Raw genomic sequence first — 20,688 nt, 5'->3', positions numbered from 1 at the left:
TAAGTGATGTGTGTGTGCATTGATACCACATTTTAGAGGAGCACGGGTGACTAAAACATATATCTTGGTATTTATAAAGCAATTTACTATATATTGTTCATTTCGACGACATTTTGTGGAGCCCCTCCAACTTTTACCCCAGCCCACCCTCAGCCCCCCCAACAAACATTTCCTGGCGCCGCCACTGCCCTTGAATAAAAGCTGATAGTCAACAATATAAGCTCATCTTGATTGTTTCATTTCAGCTCCACGCTGTGGTGATGTGCAGAGGCAAAATTACAAAAAATGTCTCGCTGTCCCAATAATTATGCTGCTGACTGTGAAAGGCGAACTTTGTATCATAAAAATAATGAACTGATGATTACTCGTAAAACATGCATAGAGAAGAGGAGCTCCTGCCTACAGTAAAAACCTGCAGACATACATGGGCACGTGCTGGAGTACAGATGCAATAGATTTCCTATGTGAATTAGTTAGGAAAGAAAAACAGGAGCTGCTTTGTCACACACAGAACTCTGCAGATTTTGTGTGAGTGCAGTGACAGAGCGCACATCAGTCAGGAGGACAAAGCGGCCACACACTCAGTTTGACAGTGGCAGTCAGACAGATGAACAACACGGAGTGCACAAGCCTGTATGTGTGTGTGCGTGTGTGTGTGTGAGAGAGAGAGAGAGACAGTGCTTAGGAAGCAGACATCTGCCACACTACCTGCTGGAAAACCTTACTTTGCTGGAGCGCTGTCACAGCACTGCTCCTGCATATTTGAGCATGAGGAGAGCTCTGAGAGAGGAAGGTAAAGGGAGGCTGCAACATGTCACGTCTGTCAGTGCTCTCTGTCTCCTGCAACCCCACGTATGTGATTCAGGGGGAGAGATGCGTGTCATAATGTTCATCATTTCCTAGGTGTGGCTGCCCTCATCTGAGAGTCATCTGTGCATGTACGAGTGCATGCATTTGGTCAATGTGCTCGTTTTCCTCATTTTCCTCATTTTCACTTGCTCATGTCTGCTGGGATTCATTGTCTGTAAATGTGAATACATGCATTTTGATTTGTGTGTGCATGCGTGCGTGCATATGTGGGTGGGTGGGTGTATATAGCCCATAGCTGGCTGCAGTGTGCACTGAGGGCCGTACATCAGGCTGAGGCAATCTGCCTCTGAACAGCTCCTTCAGGTGAGATTTATCACCGCTGCACTTGGCCTCTTATTATGGCGATGGATTCTCTACCTCTGTGTCTGGGTGTGCACATTCAAGTGCATGTGTGTGCATGTGTCTGTGTTTTCTTTTACACATTTACCCCCCCATACTTCCCAACCCAGTCTGCCTCCTTATTAAAGTGGTGCAGAAGGAAGCAGCTATTGGCTTGCACTGGCTCCGCCCTCAACAACTCCTGATATGAATGCACTGGACACACGTGCATGTTGGGAACAATGTGAAATGGGAATGATGAGAAAATAAATAATAATGAAGAGAGAAATGAAGAATACAGGAAATTTGGGTGAATCCCCCCCCGTCCTCCTTCCACACATTTCCATTTGAATGACTCATCTGTGGCCCCGCCCTCACCGGTATCACCTCAAGCAGCAAAACAACACTCGCAATCCAGTTTCAGTATACTGAGGCCTTGACCAAAATATATGAAAACCTTCAGAGACTGACAGCCTCCGACAGGTATAGGGGTCAATTAAAGTTTACACAGGGATCAAAATCTAAAATACTCAGTCACGTTGAAAATTATATTATCTGTCTGATCATAAATATTCCATAAAGGTACAGTGCAGCCGGAAATATGTACAGTGCTTCACTTTTTCCACATTTTGTTATGTTACAGCCTTATTCCAAAATGGATGAAATGTGTTTTTTCCCTCAAAATTCTCCACACAGTACCCCATAATTACCATGTGAAAAGTTTTTTTTTTTTGCAAATTTATACACACACACGCACACACACACACACACACATATATATATATATATATATATATATATATATATATATATATATATATATATATATATATAAACAAACTAAGACATCACATGTACATAAATATTCACAGCCTTTGCCATGAAGCTCAAAATTGAGTTCAGGTCCACCTGTTTCCACTGATCATCCTTGAGATGTTTCTACAGTTTAATTGGAGTCCACCTGGGATAAATTAAACTCGGCATGATTTGGAAAGACACACACCTGTCTACATATAGACAGGTGTGTTGACAGTGCATGTGAGAGAACAAACCAAACATGAAGTTAAAGGAATTGTCTGTAGACCTCTAAGACAGGATTGTCTCGAGGCACAAATCTGGGGAAGGGTACAGAAACATTTCTGCTGCTTTGAAGGTCCCAATGAGCGCAGTGGCCTCTATCATCTGTAAATGGAAGAAGTTCAGATCCACCAGGATTCTTCCTAGAGCTGGCTGCCCGTCTAAACTGATCGACTGGGGGAGAAGGGCCTTAGTCAGGGAGGTGACCAAGAACCTGTTGGTCACTCTGTCAGAGCTCTATCATTCCTCTGTGGAGAGAGGAGAACCTTCCACAAGGACAACCATCTCTGCAGCAAGCCATCAATCAGACCCATATGGCAGCGTGGCCAGACGGAAGACACTCCTTGTTAAAATGCACATAAAATGCACATGGCAGCCCACCTGGAGTTTGCCAAAAGGCACGTGAAGGACTCTCAGACCATGAGAAGCAAAATTCTCTGGTCTGATGAGACAGTGAATGCCAGATGTCATGTTTGGAGGAAACCAGCCACTATTCCTACAGTGAAGCATGGTGGTGGCAGCATCATACTGTGTGGATGTTTTTCAGTGGCAAGAACTGGGAAACTAGTCAGGATTGAGGGAAAGATGAATGCAGTGACAGAGACCAGCAGGAGTCGCCATGCATGTGGTAGTCAAGAGGTCTCACTCCCCCTGACAGCCAAAGTTTACTCTCGTCACACAGGCAGTCCAGAGCCCGGGTTTTGACCAACTGGACAGAGTGTCTGTGTCCCATGCTGGTGCCGCAGACCGAACGGTCCGCCCCTAAAAATCGGTCTGCTTTTTGCATCTGCGCATCCATCATTTTGGACCACAGCAGCACATCTGAGAAGGAATGTCTTCATCCAAAGCAATCAAATGGATTAATGTGATTATTAACCATCAGATGATAAAGGTAAAACCTCTTAAATCATTCTAAAGTCAGTTTTCAGCAGAAACGAGGCCATTTTAAGGAGAAACTCTGTGAAATTCCGTGACACTTTGAACTGTCCGATGCGCAGTGAATGCATCAGCTAACAGCTCATTTAGCCGCGGCACTCTGATCGCTTCCGCCGCCTTTTATTATGAAATAATGCTGAATTTATGTGGAAATGATTGTCGTAAAAAAGCTTCAGATATCTGTCGCTGAGACAGATGATGAATGGAGTGTAGTTTGAAGCAGAAACGAGGTTTTAATCCGTGAACCGCGGCTAATGACGCATGCGCAGATGCAAAAGGCGGACCGATTTTTAGAGGAGACCGTTCAGTCCGCGACACCAATCATGAGTTTGTGTCCCAAGAGGAGCAAGTGGGAGGAGTCAGAAACACAACGTAGAGGTGAGAGAGTACACCCGCTACATTTAAAACACTACATTAACCGCTTGTGTCTGACACATTAGAAACTGGCTTTAAATACTCAAAACATTTCCTTTTTAAAACACTCCAAACAGCAAATAAATTATCTCAGAAATGTATAATTTATTTTTTATCTTAGAAATTCATTGGGGCAGGTGTGGCGGTCACAATGGTAGCACATTTGCTTCCACAATAGAAGGTTCCCGGTTGAAGGTCACCACTGAGGTGGAGCTGCATGTTGAAGGGCATCTGGCAATGAAAGCTGCACCCCAAGTGAGGAAGAAAGTTGTTAACTTATTCAAAAAACTTGGAAAAACGAAATTATTTCAGTTTTTTTATGTAACACTGAAACATGCTTCAGAAAAGGATTCAATGTTACAAAACATGAAACACTAAATGAAACAACTGTTTCAGACAATGATTGACTGATTTTTTTTTTTTTTTAACACTACTATATACCAGGCTGGATGGTCAGGAATGGCAGGACACAAATGCACGGCTCAAGCAGACAGCTCTGGTTTTCAGAAGACTTTATGATTGCGGTTAGCAGAGGTCAGTACACAAGTAAGCAGTCCAGGAAAAACAACAGTACAAAAATCATCAGGCAAGCAAGCGTGGTCAAAGCAACAGGCAGGAGGTCAGGTACACACAAGGAGGCAGGCAAGACTATGGAACACGGATACAGAGCTGGAGTGAAGGCACAGGGCACGACAAACTGGCAAGTGACAAACAACCTCACTGAGCTTATATCACCCCAGGTGGCAATCAGCAAATCAGAAACAGGTGTGCAAGGAAAGCACCAGAACCAGGGCGTGGCCAGAGAGAGAGAGACAGAGACAGACAACCCCAAGCAGAAAAACCCAGCAAGAGAATAAACAAACCAGGCCCAATGAAATACACAAAATAACAGAACAAAATAAAACACAACAAAAAACTCAACTCCTGACACTGAAACACTGAGCACAGGCCTTCAAAAAATGTATTCACAATTTCAAAACAGGAATACTTGGGGTTGTGGTGGCCCCAAGGTTAGATAAGTGAGCATGTAAGCAGGACATCAGGGGTTCAATTCCCTTATCAGATGTGTGTGTGTGTGTGTGTGTGTGTGTGTGTGTGTGTGTGTGTGTGTGTGTGTGTGTGTGTGTGTGTGTGTGTGTGTGTGTGTGTGTGTGTGTGTGTGTGTGTGTGAGAGAGAGAAATACAGTCCATTTATCAGTTAATTGCCACAGTTCAACAGACAGCTTTGAAATGCATCAAACAGTTGCTTCACAAATGAATCCTTTGAAACACTTGACACAACTGCTTCAAAAAATGACTGTTTGAAACGCAACCAGAAACTGTACAGCTTCAGAATATGATAAACTATGTTACTTAAAACATATGAAATACTAAATAAAATTTAAAAAAAAAACCTGCTTCAGGACTGTTTGAAGCACGACAATGGTGACATCTAGTGAATTACTGACTTCGGCCCTGGACTACAAATTCCAAATTTCCGGGCTGGGAATCACGCAGAGTCCCAAGAAGCACAAGAACTGACTGACAAGTTAGGTAGCACCAGAGAAATAGGTCATAGAGCTAAAAATACTTATCTATGTCTCTCTCTCTGTCTTTTTATCTCTCCATCCTGTCTTCTCAAGACAAAGTAAAACAGATCATCTAAATAAGAGGATGATGAAAGGAATAACTGGGGGAAAAAAGAAAAGAAATGGAGCTAAAAACATCAGACCTCAGGCTTCAACCCATACGAATAAAGAACAACAAGAATGGAACCGGGAGCAAGAATGCAACTGTGTGCACATCTGCATTCACAAATGAGCGAGTAAGAGATGGCAAAAAAAAAAAGACTGACAGAGAAAGAAAAATTTAGAAACGGGTGCTGAGGCTTTGCTGAGGCCATCATGCAGCGCTGTTTGTGCACAGAGCCGGTTATTACGTGAAACTCATTTAGCTGGGTTCAGTCAGGCAGGGCAGAAATAATATTATATATGCTCTGCCAGCGCCGCTGCCAACGCCACGGCACACTTATCTACATCTTCCAGCACAAAGAAGTAATATTGCACCACAGCAACGCTTCCATTTTGAAAAACTCTGAGTTCTGGGCCTGAAGTCAGCGGCGGCTCTACAGCGGTGCTGGATGGGGCCGGAGCCCCACCGAGACTTTCATCAACTCCACCATAACCTGACAAAAAACCTGGTATTTTAACATCCAAAATTTTCAGCCTCTGTTGCTGACATTCTCTGACTGATCCAGTCCTGGTTTCCATGGCACCATGTGATGTTATACGCTGCACTGGGATCAGTTGAGGGAGTTCACCTTACACTCATAATACATGATGTTTTTGTTTTTAGTCATCCATCCATCCATTCATTTTTTTTAAAAATGGCTTAGCCCAGTTAAGAGTCACAGAGTTGCTGGCGCTTGTTAGATAATATCTGTGCTAATTCCTTATTTTATTATTTTATGTTAGTTATCAAGTATTTGCTTTTGTTATCTGTTTAGAAGTGCCTGGAGTTAAGTTTCACTGCCATTATGCATGCGTAAAGTTTCAGATATAGGGAGGACTTCACTCTGTCAGTGGGGAGCCAGTAAGATTAGGTTTGTGAGACTAAAACCCGCCCACTGTACCGCCTACATTGTCTTGTATAAAAGCCATGTTTTGTGTCTCTGGGGACCCGGGCCTGGTTTTCAGCGTGACTTTCAATAAATTCAAATTGAGGAATAGATCGAGTTTGTTCTTTGTAAGGGACAGTATTACAATAAGAACCGGAGGATTTAACATGCTTATTCCAGTAGTCACCAGCTGAGAGACGGGGTCCACCCTGGACAGGCCGCTGGTCTAGTGCAGGGCTGATAAATGTTTGACTTTACAGCTCTATGCCACTGCTGGGACAGTGGTATACGTATGTCAGCACAAAGCTGTTATTTTTCACAGGAGGACATTGGAAAAGAAACACTTGGTCTTCCTGGGTGCAGAAAATTGTGAATACCGTGTTTTCCAGAGTATAAGTCGCACCGGAGTACAAGTCGCACCTTTTTTGTATTATCAGCTCTTTAATTTGGCATTTTTCTGCATTGTTGTAGTGTATGTTTTATTACTGAGATTTATTCTTTTATTATTGGCATTCATTTCATTTATTGCTTTGAAAGCCTGACATCTATATATAAAAAGCCAAGTGGCCTCTGTGTGTGTGTGTGTGTGTGTGTGTGTGTGTGTGTGTGTGTGTGTGTGTGTGTGTGTGTGTGTGTGTGTGTGTGTGTGTGTGTGTGTGTGTGTGTGTGTGTGTGTGTACTTTTGATCACAGACAAACCGGGGAGAGCGGACATTTTCCATTTGGTATGTTTATGTATGTTGGATTTTGGGTCAAGGATGAACACCACAAAAATAGAAAGTTGATAGAACTAATATTTTTTGAGAAATTGGGGATATCAGGAACAGTGAACAATGAACGTTGATATCGCCATTAATCAGTCTCTGGTATCCACACAAGCTCTGAACAAAGGCAATATCTCAACCTTGCCAGTTATAAAACATGACATCAACTAAATGTACCAAATAATAAATACAATTATTCACAAAACTTTCATTTAAAACTTTCACTGAAATTATTATAGAAACTTTGCATAATTTATTACCACCCTTTGGAAAATGGCAGCAAACTATTTTATGAATGCTACCCAATCTAGAGCCTATAGATCCCCACAGGCAATGAACTAGTAAATAGTATTATTAGCAGTAAACATGAATGTGTGATTTTTGAGAATATAAGACAGACCAGAGTAAAAAAGAACTTCAAATTATACTCCAGAAAATCCAGTAAACATCACACTCCTCAATCTGCTGAGTTGGTTTGTTGGGTCCCGTCACCTGACCACAGTCTCAAATTCAACCAATCAGCATCTTTATGTGTGCAACAGAGACGACGCGTTATTGAGAGTTGGGAGAGAGGCGGCATGTCAGTCTGTCAAAAGGTCTTTGTGTACATTTGACTACCCATAGTTCTTTTCGGTCTTTGCACAAGTTTGACTACCCATAGTTCTTTTCGGTCTTTACACAAGTTTGACTACCCATAGTTCTTTTCAGTCTTTGCGCAAATTTGACTACCAACAGTTCTTTTCAGTCTTTGCACAATTTTGACAACCCATAGTTCTTTTCGGTCTTTGCGTAGGTTTGACTACCCATAGTTCTTTTCAGTCTTTGCACAATTTTGACTACCCATAGTTCTTTTCAGTCTTTGCACAAATTTGACTACCCATAGTTCTTTTCGGTGCACTGGCCAGAAGCACCACAGACATACATCAGCATAGAAATAATAATCAACCTTCTAATGTCTTGAAAATGAGTTAGGGAAGGGTAACAGCCCTGCACTGAGAGTGAGTCAGTGAGCGCATTGCTTGTAATACAATTTTTACTTTTTTTTACCACAACACAGTCAGTGAGCAAGATGTTACTATCTGTGGGGAGTCACCCAATCAGTCAGTCATTCACCCAGTCAGTTTGTTGGTCAGTTACTCAGTTGGTCAATTGTGTGATATTTCACTTGTGAATGAGACTTCTTTGGTTTGTACTGGCCTGAATGTCACCAAACTTAGTACATGGGGAGGTGATGGTCTAGTGGTTAAGCACTGGGCTTCAGACCAGAGGATCCTTGGTTCAAACACCAGCCTGACTGGAAAAATCACTTGGGCAAGGTCCTTAATTCTCAAGTTGCTCCCGGTGTGTAGTGAGCGCTTTGCATGGCAGCACCCTGACATCAGTGTGTGAGTGTGTGAATGTGAGGCATCATTGTAAAGCACTTTGAGCATCTGTTGCAGAAGGGAAAGTGCTATATAAATGCAGTTCATTTACCATGAGTGCAATAACGTCTTTAACTGCCCGGCATCACCAAACTTGCTATGAGTGCTCAGTATACTGACTCCAAGAAGGCTGTTATCTTTGGAGCCAAAAGGTCAACGGTCAAAGTCACCAGAGCATACTTTGTAAAAAATATTTTGGGCACAATAACATTTTTCCTAATTGCCTGATTATCACCAAACTTGGTATGTGCATTAGCTACGGTGACCCCTAAGAAGCGGTCAAAGGTCAAAATCAATAAACTGTACTTTCTAAAAGCCTTCTGCAGAAACGCGCCCCTTCATCAATGGTCATCTTATCAGCGTTTGCCCAGGGCACCGTGGTTTAGTGCACAATATGTGTTTGTTTGTTATTCTGGCTGTAATCTTTCCAGATTTAAAGAACAGTGAGGGAGTAACTTGACAGTAAGTGTAGCTGAGAGACTGAGAGTAACTAGGGGGCTTGAGGTAATACAAACTGAGTAACTGTAATCAAAGAGTACACACCATAACATGTTACTTGTAAATGATGAATTAGAAAGACTTCTGTGATGTTGATCAAGAGCAAGATCTTTGTCCTTTGATCTTTGATGGTGCCTCTCTGTCAGTTATTGCATAGTAGATAATTCTAACTAAAGAACTCTAACTGAATAACTGTGGTGTTAACTGTGTCTGAGGAACACAGTAATTTACAGTAGCTGGTTAACCTGAGAGTAACTAGCAGTATGTAGGTGCCTGTAACTGATTAACTTAGTAGCATCAGTACTTCAGTGGCTTACCTCAGCACACCCATGATGAAGTAGGTGGCATAAGGCCTCATCTGAATGACTTACAGCAACAATAACAGTAAGAGTAACAAAATGTCATAATTTATTTAAGTAACTGATGAGGTTTGGGGTAAATAAAAGAGTAACTGTGAGACTTGAAAATAACTGAGCGACTTCAGTTTGGTAAGGAACTTAAAGCTACAGTAACTTCAAAATAGTACATAATTATTTCTAACTGACAGTAACCAGGTACCTATGATGGAATGACATTAAAGGCTCCTGTGATCCTGATGATGAGGATGATCCTGCCCATCATTCTTGATCTTTTGATACTGATCCCAGGATCAAAGACAGACAGACAGACAGACAGATAGCAATGAAAGCATAATCTCCTTGGTGAGATTCACAGAAACAACCTCAGCAATCACGATTAAAGTCGAGTGCTCAAGGTCAAAGATAAGGACCGATGCACAGGGTTCAGGATTAAAGGTCACCTAACTGGTATCACAGTGCAGGATGATAAATGCGACCATAGGTGATTGATGAGGAACAAAGAACAATATCATGATCACAAACCAGCAATCAGGATCAAAGATTAGATCACAAACCGGTGTCCCGGCGAGATGAGGTGCGTGGTGCTACTGCGCATGCATGCACACATCGCTCTACCCCGGACTTGAAGACGTCACCCGTTGAAATGAGGTGCCTTGCGCAACTGTACATGTGGAGATGATGTAACTCGCTCGACGTGCAACTGCGCATGTGCATTTTGTTTGTTGTTTTTTCTGTCAAAGTTTTTTTTTTTATTAATTGTATTCAGTGTATTCATAGCCTAGTAAGTAAAACATTTTCTGTATTTTACGTTAGCAGCATAAATGTATGTATATGTATATTTTGCCTGTCGAAATAAGCGAACTCCAGGTTACAAATACTTATCGTTTTATAGTGAGTAGATTTTATACATTACTACTTTATACATACTACTACTATGAACAATTTATACATTTACTTGCCCATCAAAATAAGCGAACTTCGTCAAGTAATTTTTTCAGTGCACACATATGCAGTTACGCGAGGCACCTCATCTCGACAGAACACCGGCAATCAGGATGAAAGATCAGGATTGCAACCCAGCAATCAGGATCACTAACCAGCAATCATGGTCAACGATGAGGATCATGAATCAGCAACTAGGATCAATGATGAGGATCATAAACCACCAATCAGGATCAAACAATGTAAGCGAAAATATCAATAGAATAATTCTCCTACAATTCATGAACAAAGCACTGTTGGACGTTGGTGGATGTGTACGCTCACTGAGTGCTCTCCTACAGATTGGATGTAATAAGTGAATTAATTTTTATAAGAAATCCATATATTTAAAGTGGCCTCTGTGTACGTGTGCGTGTGTGTAACTTTCATCACGGAGAAACTGGGGAGAGCTGACATTTTCCATTTGGTATGTTTATGTATTTTGGGTCAAGGATGAACACCACGAAAATGGAAAGCTGATAGCACAAATATTTTGGGAGAAATTAGGGACATTAGGTAACAACAGTGAACAATGGATGCTGATATCACCATTAATCAGTTCCTGGTAACCAGAAAAGCTTTGAACAAAGGAAATATCTCAACCTTGCCAGTTGTAAAACATGACATCAACTAAATGTGCCAAATAATAAATACACAAATATATAATACAATATAATAATATAATACAAAATTCACAAAACTTTCTCATTTTAATTTCCTGCACTTTCAGTTAAAATCATTATAGAAACTTTGCATAATTTACTGCCACCCTTGAAAAATGTCAGCAACCTATTTTATAAACACTACCCAGTCTAGAGCCTGTGGATCCCCACGAGCAACGCACTAGTAATATTTTATGTTTGCACTGAACAGGAAACATTCAGACGTTTTCAGCCTTTAAAACACTGTGTGATTTAGCAAATGCTCAATTACAAACTTTTGCCTGTAAAATCTTTAGATAGCTCAAATTTACAGCAAATCCCTGAAGAGGAACTCTTCAAAGTGAGCTATCTGACTAGATTTAAAAGCCTCCGACAAGAAGACTGCACATCAGATTCTCTCCACTGATTTTTGCTGAATATTAAAACGGCGGCCCGCCTCGGTTCGGGTGCAAAGTAAAGGCCTATGGTGAGCTTTGGGAAAATAGAAGCACCGCCAAACAGTGAGGAAAAACGCTAGAGCAAAAAAAAAAAAAAACATGAAAATGGTCAGGTAGTGATGGATGGAGAAAGTGATGAAGAAGGAGGGAGGGAACAAGGAAGATGGGCAGCAGAGGTGAAGGGACGACAGTGAGAGAGAGAGGAACCCGATCCCCCAAGCGAGGGCGAACGAGAGATTAAACTAGTCTCTAATCCAGCGGCGAGGCAGACAGGGAGAAGGCTGGTAGGGAAATGCCCAGTCAACTGGATCTGGAGCTGCTCGCTCCTCTACACACACACACACACACACACACACACACACACACACACACACACACACACACACACACACACACATCTACTGGTTATCACACTGCATTGTACTCGCTGAGACTCCTGCTCACACTCGGCTAGGCGGCGGCTAACAACTCCAAATGCTTCCCTCGTAATTTGCATCTGCTGAATTAATTAGAATTTATTGCAGAGTTTCAACAAGGTTCGAGAAGGTTTAAGGACAGAAACGCAGGCTCGCATCCCACCACTGTGAGTGCAAACATTGAACTACATGTTGTTAGGTATTTACAAGATGGACCTCTCTAATTTGTAAGCATGTAACAGCGAGCGTGTTTGTCGGCGGACCACCGGAGCTTGTACTATAAAAGCTGATGCGGTAACATAGTTAAAGCCGTACTGTGTAATGACGGCACTCAGTTGTTGAGATTTTAAAGCGAGCATTGATTGCGGTGGCCTTGTCTAATGAACACAGCACACTGAGCTTTATTTCAGCACCACTCCAACTTCACTGCACATATGCGTCCTCTTATGGTTTCATCTTCTGAGCTTTTAAAACCTTATTTTTTCTCATAATGAAGGATAATGTCAGAAAAACACAAGCCTAAGCTCACATCCACTGAAAACGTCTGTGCTACGGCTGTGTCTCGTTTCTTATATTCTCTGTACAGCTGCCCAGACAAGGTGCACTTAAGGGTTTTTGAGAGCAGCATGGCCACATGTTTGATGTGATTAGATGAGCATCCCATTGAGGAGGAGAGAGTAGCGGGAGTAAAATAGAATCAAATTATCAGAATATTCCAATAAGTAAAATGCAGATGCACATGATGCATCCAGATGCAGAGCACTGATCTGTGTAGCCTTTGAATATAAAATTCATCATTTGATAGGGATACACATTCCTGATCAGTCCAGCAGGTGGCGGCATAGTATGTAATGTGTTCCTTTTTGTGCAGACTCTGGAACAAGGTTCAAAACACAGATGTTGCAAGGGTTTCAGAACAGTGTTTCGAGTTTGTTGTGAATAGTTTTCAGTACCAACAAACAGTTCTGTTTTTATCCCTTGCACACATACCCGTTTAATTACAGGTTTAGTTTCCCCTTCTGTTGTATATTTTTTCCCATATTTTGGAGTGTAGTAGGCATCATATCTTTTTATGCTGTGCCAAGTTGTGAGATCATCTGAATTCAGTTGCCGGTCCAGCAGGTGGCAATCGCATCTATGAGATATTACATATGACTAGCCGGATACCTGTGGGGATCCATGGGCTCTAGATTGGGTAGTGTATATAAAATAGGTAGCTGACATTTTTCAAGGGTGGTAAAAAATTATGCAAAGTTTCAATAATGAGTTGGAATGGCGTGTGAGTCCAGAATGTTTTCAGAACCTTAGACCTTAGACCTCAACAGTTTTTAGAGGAAGAACTCAACCCTTTTATTTTCTGTTAATTACATAATTTTTTAATGTTAATTTACTGTCTAAATGTATTTTAAATTGTTTAGGTTCTTGTTGTCATATACACACTATTATAATTTTTATTTTTATTATTAATTTCGATTGAATTTAATTCAATTCAATTTCAATTCATTTCATTTATATTTTGCCAAATCACCACAAAGTTGCCTCAAGGTTCTTTACGCAAGTAAGGTCTAACCTTACCAACCCATAGAGCAAGCTCACAGGTGACAGTGGTAAGTGGTAAAAACTCCCTCTGATGATTTGAGGAAGAAACCTCAAGCAGACCAGACTCAAAGGGGTGACCCTCTGCTTGGGCCATGCTACCGACACAATTGACAAAACAATTTACAAAACAAATATACAGGAAATTTTGGGAGTCCTTGCTGGTGCACAGGACGGGAGGCCTGCAGACACCCACTCCCATCTCCGGATGGAGCCGCACCTCAAGCAGAGAGAAAAAAACAGAATCAGGCAGCAGAAAGACAACAAATACATTGTAATTTGTCAGCATTAAGCAACAAGAAAAACAAAAGAAATACTAAGGTAATTGCTGGCACACTATCATTATTATCAGTATTGTTATTATAATTATTATTATTTTATTATTACTTCTATTATGTCCTTTGATTTTTAAATAGACCACATTGGAAAAATTAGTGTTTTCACTTTCTTGCGTTATCCATATATTTGTAGTTATATTATGTACTTACATTGAACTTACTAAATAAAATCATGCACACACATACACTGATGTCACTTCACTTTTAATATACATATAGATGATTTACCAGCACCTGCTGGAATGGCGTGTGAGTCCAGAATGTAATTATCAATGTCCATTGTTCCGTGCTGTTAGCTAATATCCATGGTTTGTCCAAAAATATTTGTCCTATCAATGTTCCGTTTTGGTGGCGTTCATCCTTGACCCAAAACACATAAGCACACCAAACGGCAAATTTCGGCTCTCCCCAGTTTGTTCATGATCAAACTTATATGAACACATGCATGCATACATGTACACAGAGGCCACTTGGCTTTAATATATAGATAATTTACTGCCCCCCTGCTGGAATGACGTGTGAGTCCAGAATTTAATTATCAACGTCCATTGTTCACTGTTGTTAGCTAATATCCCTAATTTCTCCAAAAACATTAGTCCTATCAACTTTCTGTTCATCCTTGACCCAAAATACATAAACATACCAAACAGCAAATGTCAGCTCTCCCCAGTTTCTCCGTGATCAAAGCCACACACACACATACACGCACACAGAGGCCACTTGGCTATTAATATATGGATAAACAAATATGCTTTTTTAACTGATCTGCTGCAGCAAAGTTTTTAATCAGTTTACCCTCATTATATGACCTTTTTAGTCCTAGATTTACAAGATGAAGGCATTCTGTGTTTTCAGAATGGCTTTGAAGCATTTTGAAGAACTAAACAAAAAATCAAAAACATATGATACATCACTAGGAACAAAAACAAAACCAGAAACTTTATACATTTTAATGTCCTAGAAAAGAAACATCTATTTGACACAATGACAACCACTTAGTAATTTTTTCATTCTTTTATTTCACAAAAATAAATTCAGTTTGCAATAGCTTGGTGCTAAATTCACGTCCCGTCTTCCGCTGAACATCGCGCATGCCTTTGAATGGTGTAGAGAAATGTACTACCAGCAGGTGATTAAAGTGAAATACCTCATCAGCTAGCATGCTCTCTTAATGGAAGTTTACATATTAACAGTCAGAAAAGACCAGCTCTGAACATATTTGTGGTCGCTAATGGGCGGCCATAGCGGAAGTTTTCCATAGTAACAATGTACAATGGTAGCATGCTAAGCTACAACATGCATATATCATCCCATAACAGAAAAAGCATAGCCACATTTAGCTTTTATATTTCTAAGGAGGGTAGGGTTGATTATATTTTTGTTTTTTGGAAAGAGAACAAAATGTGGCTGCACACAAAATAAGTGGTGTTTGGCATCCACCTCTATAGAAAATGGTCAACAATTAGTTAACAGAGAAGACTGTAATATCCACCACTGACTGATAACAAAAACGTTCAGCAAGTTGCATAGTTACGATCAACTGCCAGCAGCATTGCACCATGCTACTATCATCCGCCATTACCAGCTAGCTAATTTTCTTCAGTGTTGCCAAAAAAAAAAACAAAAAAAAAAAAACCTCACCAGAAGTCGCTATTGGCTCTCTACTGAAGCAGATAACAGAATATTTACAGAGGAATCTTTTAAATAGTGAAACAAGCACCAAATTTGGCACAAATACTCCTTAGACATTAGTACTGTTTTATAAAAGAACATTAGCCACTTGAATTTTCAATAGGCAGCCAGATAGGGGTCAATTGAAGAATTACACAGGGGTTAAAATTTTAAAATGCTCCAATCATATTGAAAACTATACCACATTATTTCTCTGATCACAAAGATTCCAAAAAGGTATAGTTTGGACTATCTATGACTACATATCTACATCTATCTATATCTACTACATCTATGACTACAAGGTCAATTTCAGTTTGTACAGGGTTCAAAAGTTAAAGTTTCTCCAGTTTTGGTAAAAAAAAAAAAAGTGGTGCAAATTATTGGTGATGCTAATAGGATTAATAAATGGAATAGTAGTTTTGCGTTGAATGCTTGGTCTCCAAAGTAAAGGTCAAACAAGATCAATGTCCATTGGATTCTATGACATGTGACATATGTTAACCTGTAACATGATAACTAAGCATGACACACTATTCCTTCTGTTGGCCACTGACTGCTCAGTTCAGTGTTGACTTCACATTAACCCCAACTCTAACCTCCCATGAGCTTGCTTCTGAAGCTCCAAGGGAATAAAACACATAAATATTCTTTAAAATTCTTTAAAATTAAATTATCAGAACAAAAAGTACTCTGCAGCCAGAGTAGCCTTGATAGCCTAGATTTTTACTTGATTATTAATTCACTCATCTTCAAAGGGTCATGGGGGGCTGGAGCCTATCCCAGCAGTTACAGGGGCATGAGGCAGTATACACCCTGGATAGGACGCCAGTCTGTCACACAGCCATGTTTACTTGATTTTTTAAAATTTATTTACTTATTTATTTCAACTTTAACTTTTGCAGATATTTATACAACTCAACCAGATTGTATAAACAGTAAGTCGAAAACAACAAATACTACCGTCTTATAACTCAATAGGTAAATATAAAGAGCACATAATGAGGACGAAGTAATTTTACTGTGATCAACTTTTATGCACCGCATCCATCTAACAAGCAACTTGGGTTTTTTTGTCGGTGTAATATCCCATAGATATGTCTGCCACCTGCTGGATGCTTCAGGTATATGCACCTGTATCAATTTATGAGTTGCACATTTAAAGGCTCCAGTCAGTGCAGGGTGTCTACATGCAAGTTGTATCAGTTTTATCAAAGTTGCATTTTGAAGGTACACAACTTGAATATTTGATTTGGGGTGGGGGAGCACTTTTTCCTTATGTACAACAAAGTCTGAACTCAAAGGTCCACAGTCTCACAATAAACTTGTCCATTCTTGCTTTATCTAATACTTTAAGCTTCATGAAGCTCAGGTTTCCTTTTACAATCAGTGAGGTGCACGTTGCGTTAAGGGTTACGCGCTGTTTGAGGGGAGGAGGGAAGCATTTGGCCCGCGAGGCTCCGAAACACCATCACAGTCAATCAGGGCAGCGCAGCCTTGTCCAATCACTTTCCTCTTCCCCGTGAAGTGCTCTTCAGAGCGAGCACGCACGGGGCAGCGTGCATGAAACTGCACGAAATGTCGCCTCTGTGTGCGTCTCAGACAGACACACACACAGACACACACATCCCTGTGCAGGTGGAACCCGCGCAGCATCCTCTGCGCGCGCCCGGCTTTACGCACAGCTCTGTGACTTTTCTTTGTTTCAAACTGCCTCAGATGGATCTTTTGTGTGCTCAAAACAGTCTTCGGTTGTGTGTGAATGTTGCATCTTTTTTGTGTTTTCCGGCTGCATCTCTCTAACTAGCCGCTGACAGACGCACATATCAGACAACCACCTATTTGGCCGGTAGCCCAGGCGAGCAGCAGGCGTCTGCATTCCGCACAAACCAGTGAAAGACTGACAAAAAGACACACACCACACACACACACACACACACACACACACACACACACACACAAAGGGATCTGCCACGTGAGAAACTTAATGGAAAATCCACCAACCTTTAAATAAACCAGAAAGATCGCGTTAAGCGCCAATGGTTGGGTTGCAGTCGTTTAAAAGATGAGATCAAAGCAAATAATCTCATCGGTCATGTCACCAAATTATCCGACAATATCGGTCAAAACATTTCAGAACAGGTTATCTTCTTCCTACCTGTGTAACCCCCTGTGTGCAAACCGTGCGCACGGGTTCTGCACAGGCAGCTAATACGCGCCCTGAGCCTAGTTTGGATTTGACCGTGATCTTGGCTGCCGATACTGGCAAGGGGACACACCGGGTCACCAAAATACCTCCAGCATTCCTCCATATCCCCGCTCACGCTGCTGCTGGCTCAGGAAAACCGTTAGACGGATTCCATCCGAGCGCGCAACCATCCCATCGTGCCAAAAAGCAGAAGTTTCCTCAGAGCTGCTTCGCGGCCCCTCTGACATTATCTCTGCATTTATGTTTTTTGCTGTATATGCAATTGCGCGTATAGATGTGGAAGCAATCATGCTGACAATTGCGAGGGGCTCCTAAATCGCACTGACAGCATGCACACATGCACAAAACCGCAGATGCTCCGAGAGGTGCCGTACTTACGATTTGAGGGGGTTCTGTACCGCTGTGGCCATTTTGATATAGTATGATAGAATGCAACACTGCAGACCCCGGTATTGTACATGGAATGTGGCAGCTATTTCAATTTCATTCATTCTCTGGGGCTGCGGCTGCAGCCAGCGGCCAATGGGAGGCAGGAGCGCGCTGTGACAGCTTTGGGGAAGTGTAGTTTTTTACGCATGTAAACATGGAACATGCGGAGGAGGAGCGCACTACAAGTACCAGCGCGGATAGCGGCGCCAGTGCGCCACAGTCCCGCCTTACTGGACCTGAAAGGGCAAAGCCAACCCCACAGAGCTGATCTTCGCTCTTTTTTTTCCTCTCTCTTTTTTTTTAAGGTCCACTATTATGTGAAGGTTTAGTTATAGGACTGTTATTTTGAAATATTTTATTTTGAAATTAGATTTTCCAGCACATTCTTTTTAAAGATGCTGCAGAATAATAAAAACTTTCTGAGTATTAATTATTAAATGATGAAAAATCTTAAGTATTAAAAACTAAAGAAAATAGATATTTCCCATGACTGCACTTTATCTTTAAACCGGAATTGTTTGTGATGTTTTGTTTTTTTTCAAAAGCATCATTGTTCTTTCCAAATACTAAATATTTTGTGCAGAAAAATATTAAGCATTAAAAACAAAAAAGAATAAATATTTCCCATGACTGTGCTTTATCTTTAAAATGAAATTATTTTGATGGTTGGACAAAAATATCTTTTCTTCATTTTCAAAAACATTATGTTGATCAATTCATTATTCATTGATTATCATCCCTTTTGTCATCTATGTGGAGTCACACACTGAGCTGTTATCTCACAAAGTAAATAAAGTTTTCATTATTACCTCTGCCAACAAAGTCGGGCGCCCCTGTTTGTTTGTTTGATTGTGAACAGTCTATAACCCACAATTTTTCATATATCATGAATTTTTTTTTTTTACAGAGGATTCATATCCTGATAGGCAAGAACTGATTCAGTGTCATAGGTCATAGGTCAAAGGTCAAAGTCACAAAAGATCTTGGAAAACTAGAAAAATCCCTATCCTTTATAACACTGAATTAATCTTCCAAAAAATCATAACTCTGTCAAAAAAGATCCAATTTCTTTCATATTTGAGAGTGATATGTAGGATGGTATCCTTTATCAACTGACAAAGTTTGAGCCAGACCAGATTACAGATTTTGTGGCCATTTAAATTAAACATTTAAAACCCCATTTAATGTATATTTTACATTATATCTTAATCAAACATGTCCCAATCACTCTCATATTTCAAAGTGAGGTGCAGACTGGCACTGACTATCACCTGACAAAGTTTGATCCGGTTCCAATCCAGGTTACAGATTTTGTGGCCATTTAAGTTTAACACTGAAAACCCCTTTTAATGTTTATGTTACATTATATCTTAATCAAACTTGCCCAAATCATTCTTATATTTGAAAGTGAGGTGCAGACTGGCACTGACTATCACCTGACAAATTTTGATCCAGATCTGATCCAGATTGTGGATTTTGTGGACATTTGAATTTAATATAGAAAAGCTCATTTGGTGCACATTTTGCATTATATCTCAATCAAAAGTGCCTCAGTCACTCATTTTTCTGATATGGATATACCTACACCACCAAAATTGGATGGAGGTTCCAGTTTTATGCCGGTTTGTCTGTCTTCCAGTTATCAGTCGGAAACCAAGTGCCAAAAAGCAATGACAAATTGTGCATAGCAGCGATGAGCAATGTTCTGTGAAAATTATCTGAAAAAGAATTCAAAAACCAAAAAACATTGGAAAAAACCTGACAACACCACAAAAAACTTCGATTTAAGTGCATGAACTGTTGTGGCCAGCCTTTTGGCTGCCTCTCTGCCCTTCCTTTTCTCTCCTCTTGTGTGTTGTTTGTCTATTTTTCACCCAGATGGCGCACTCAGAGCCAAGGAACACCGCTGTTCATCACTGACACATACCTGACATTCATGAGTGGCTCATCAGCAGCTGGTTACTTAAATCCAGGCTTTCAGATAATTCTCTGCCAGATTCTTCCATGATACAAGAGCCAAGCCAGATTCTTGCATTGCACCCTGATTGTGAAGCTTCCATGACCTTGACCTCGTCTTTCCTGCCGCTTCCATGCGCTCTGACCTCTGAGTTCTCCACAGCTCGTTCCAAGGTAACCTGGCCAACTCTAATTTCCGTATTAGAGCTCGTTGGTTTTTCTGGTGTTTCCAGACATTCTCCTGCATGGCTTCCATTTCACTTATGCTCCTGGCTCCACGACTATCTGCACAATGTCATGTTGGAACTCTCCAGCTCTCAGCTACAGAGCACATAGCTCTGCCACACTTCAGTTAAGTTCCTTCATGTTCTGTAAGATCCCTCTCTCACACTATTCCTGTCTGTAACTGTGCTTGACGAAGAACTGTTTCCAATAACTGTTTTCCTAGAACTGTATGAACTCTGATATCAAACCACTAAGAACTTTCCAAATTGTTTCTAAAGTGAAGTCCAGCTTAATTGGAACTGCATCACAAGAAGCACCTGACTTCTGAAGAAAACTCATGAACTGTGTATGATTCCTGAACAGCAAACCTTATTTCGTAGACTGTGAACATTCCTGTTTTAAGGCTTCAGTGAACTGTCTGTTGTTAAGGGCTTCAGGGTTACGAGTGCAATCACTCACCTCCTCTCTCCTCCGTTCTCCTAGTTCCTGTTCTCGGCTCTGTGTGTCCCACCTGGC

General features: G+C 40.9%; 1 protein-coding gene across 5 annotated transcripts in view; it reads right to left on the bottom strand.

The window, feature by feature from the left end:
• dpf1 (D4, zinc and double PHD fingers family 1) overlaps positions 1-18,113 on the bottom strand; it is a 181,374-nt gene extending 163,261 nt beyond the window's left edge. For 2 of the 5 annotated variants that reach the window (XM_034167880.1, XM_034167882.1), the window contains exon 1: positions 17,941-18,112. In XM_034167880.1, the coding sequence (XP_034023771.1) occupies positions 17,941-18,053 (113 nt within the window). In that variant the 5' untranslated portion in view covers positions 18,054-18,112. Of the gene's footprint in view, positions 1-17,511; positions 17,661-17,936 lie in introns of those variants that run through there. The other 3 variants (XR_004560015.1, XM_034167881.1, XM_034167883.1) reach the window with 3 other exon arrangements.
• Between the last annotated feature and the right edge of the window lie 2,575 nt (positions 18,114-20,688).

The sequence above is a fragment of the Thalassophryne amazonica genome, chromosome 4 (assembly GCF_902500255.1).
Source record: "Thalassophryne amazonica chromosome 4, fThaAma1.1, whole genome shotgun sequence".
In the NCBI taxonomy this organism is placed as follows: Eukaryota; Metazoa; Chordata; class Actinopteri; order Batrachoidiformes; family Batrachoididae; genus Thalassophryne; species Thalassophryne amazonica.
The sequence above is the reverse complement of the archived record's forward strand: the minus strand, read 5'-3'. Positions and strand labels throughout refer to the sequence as shown.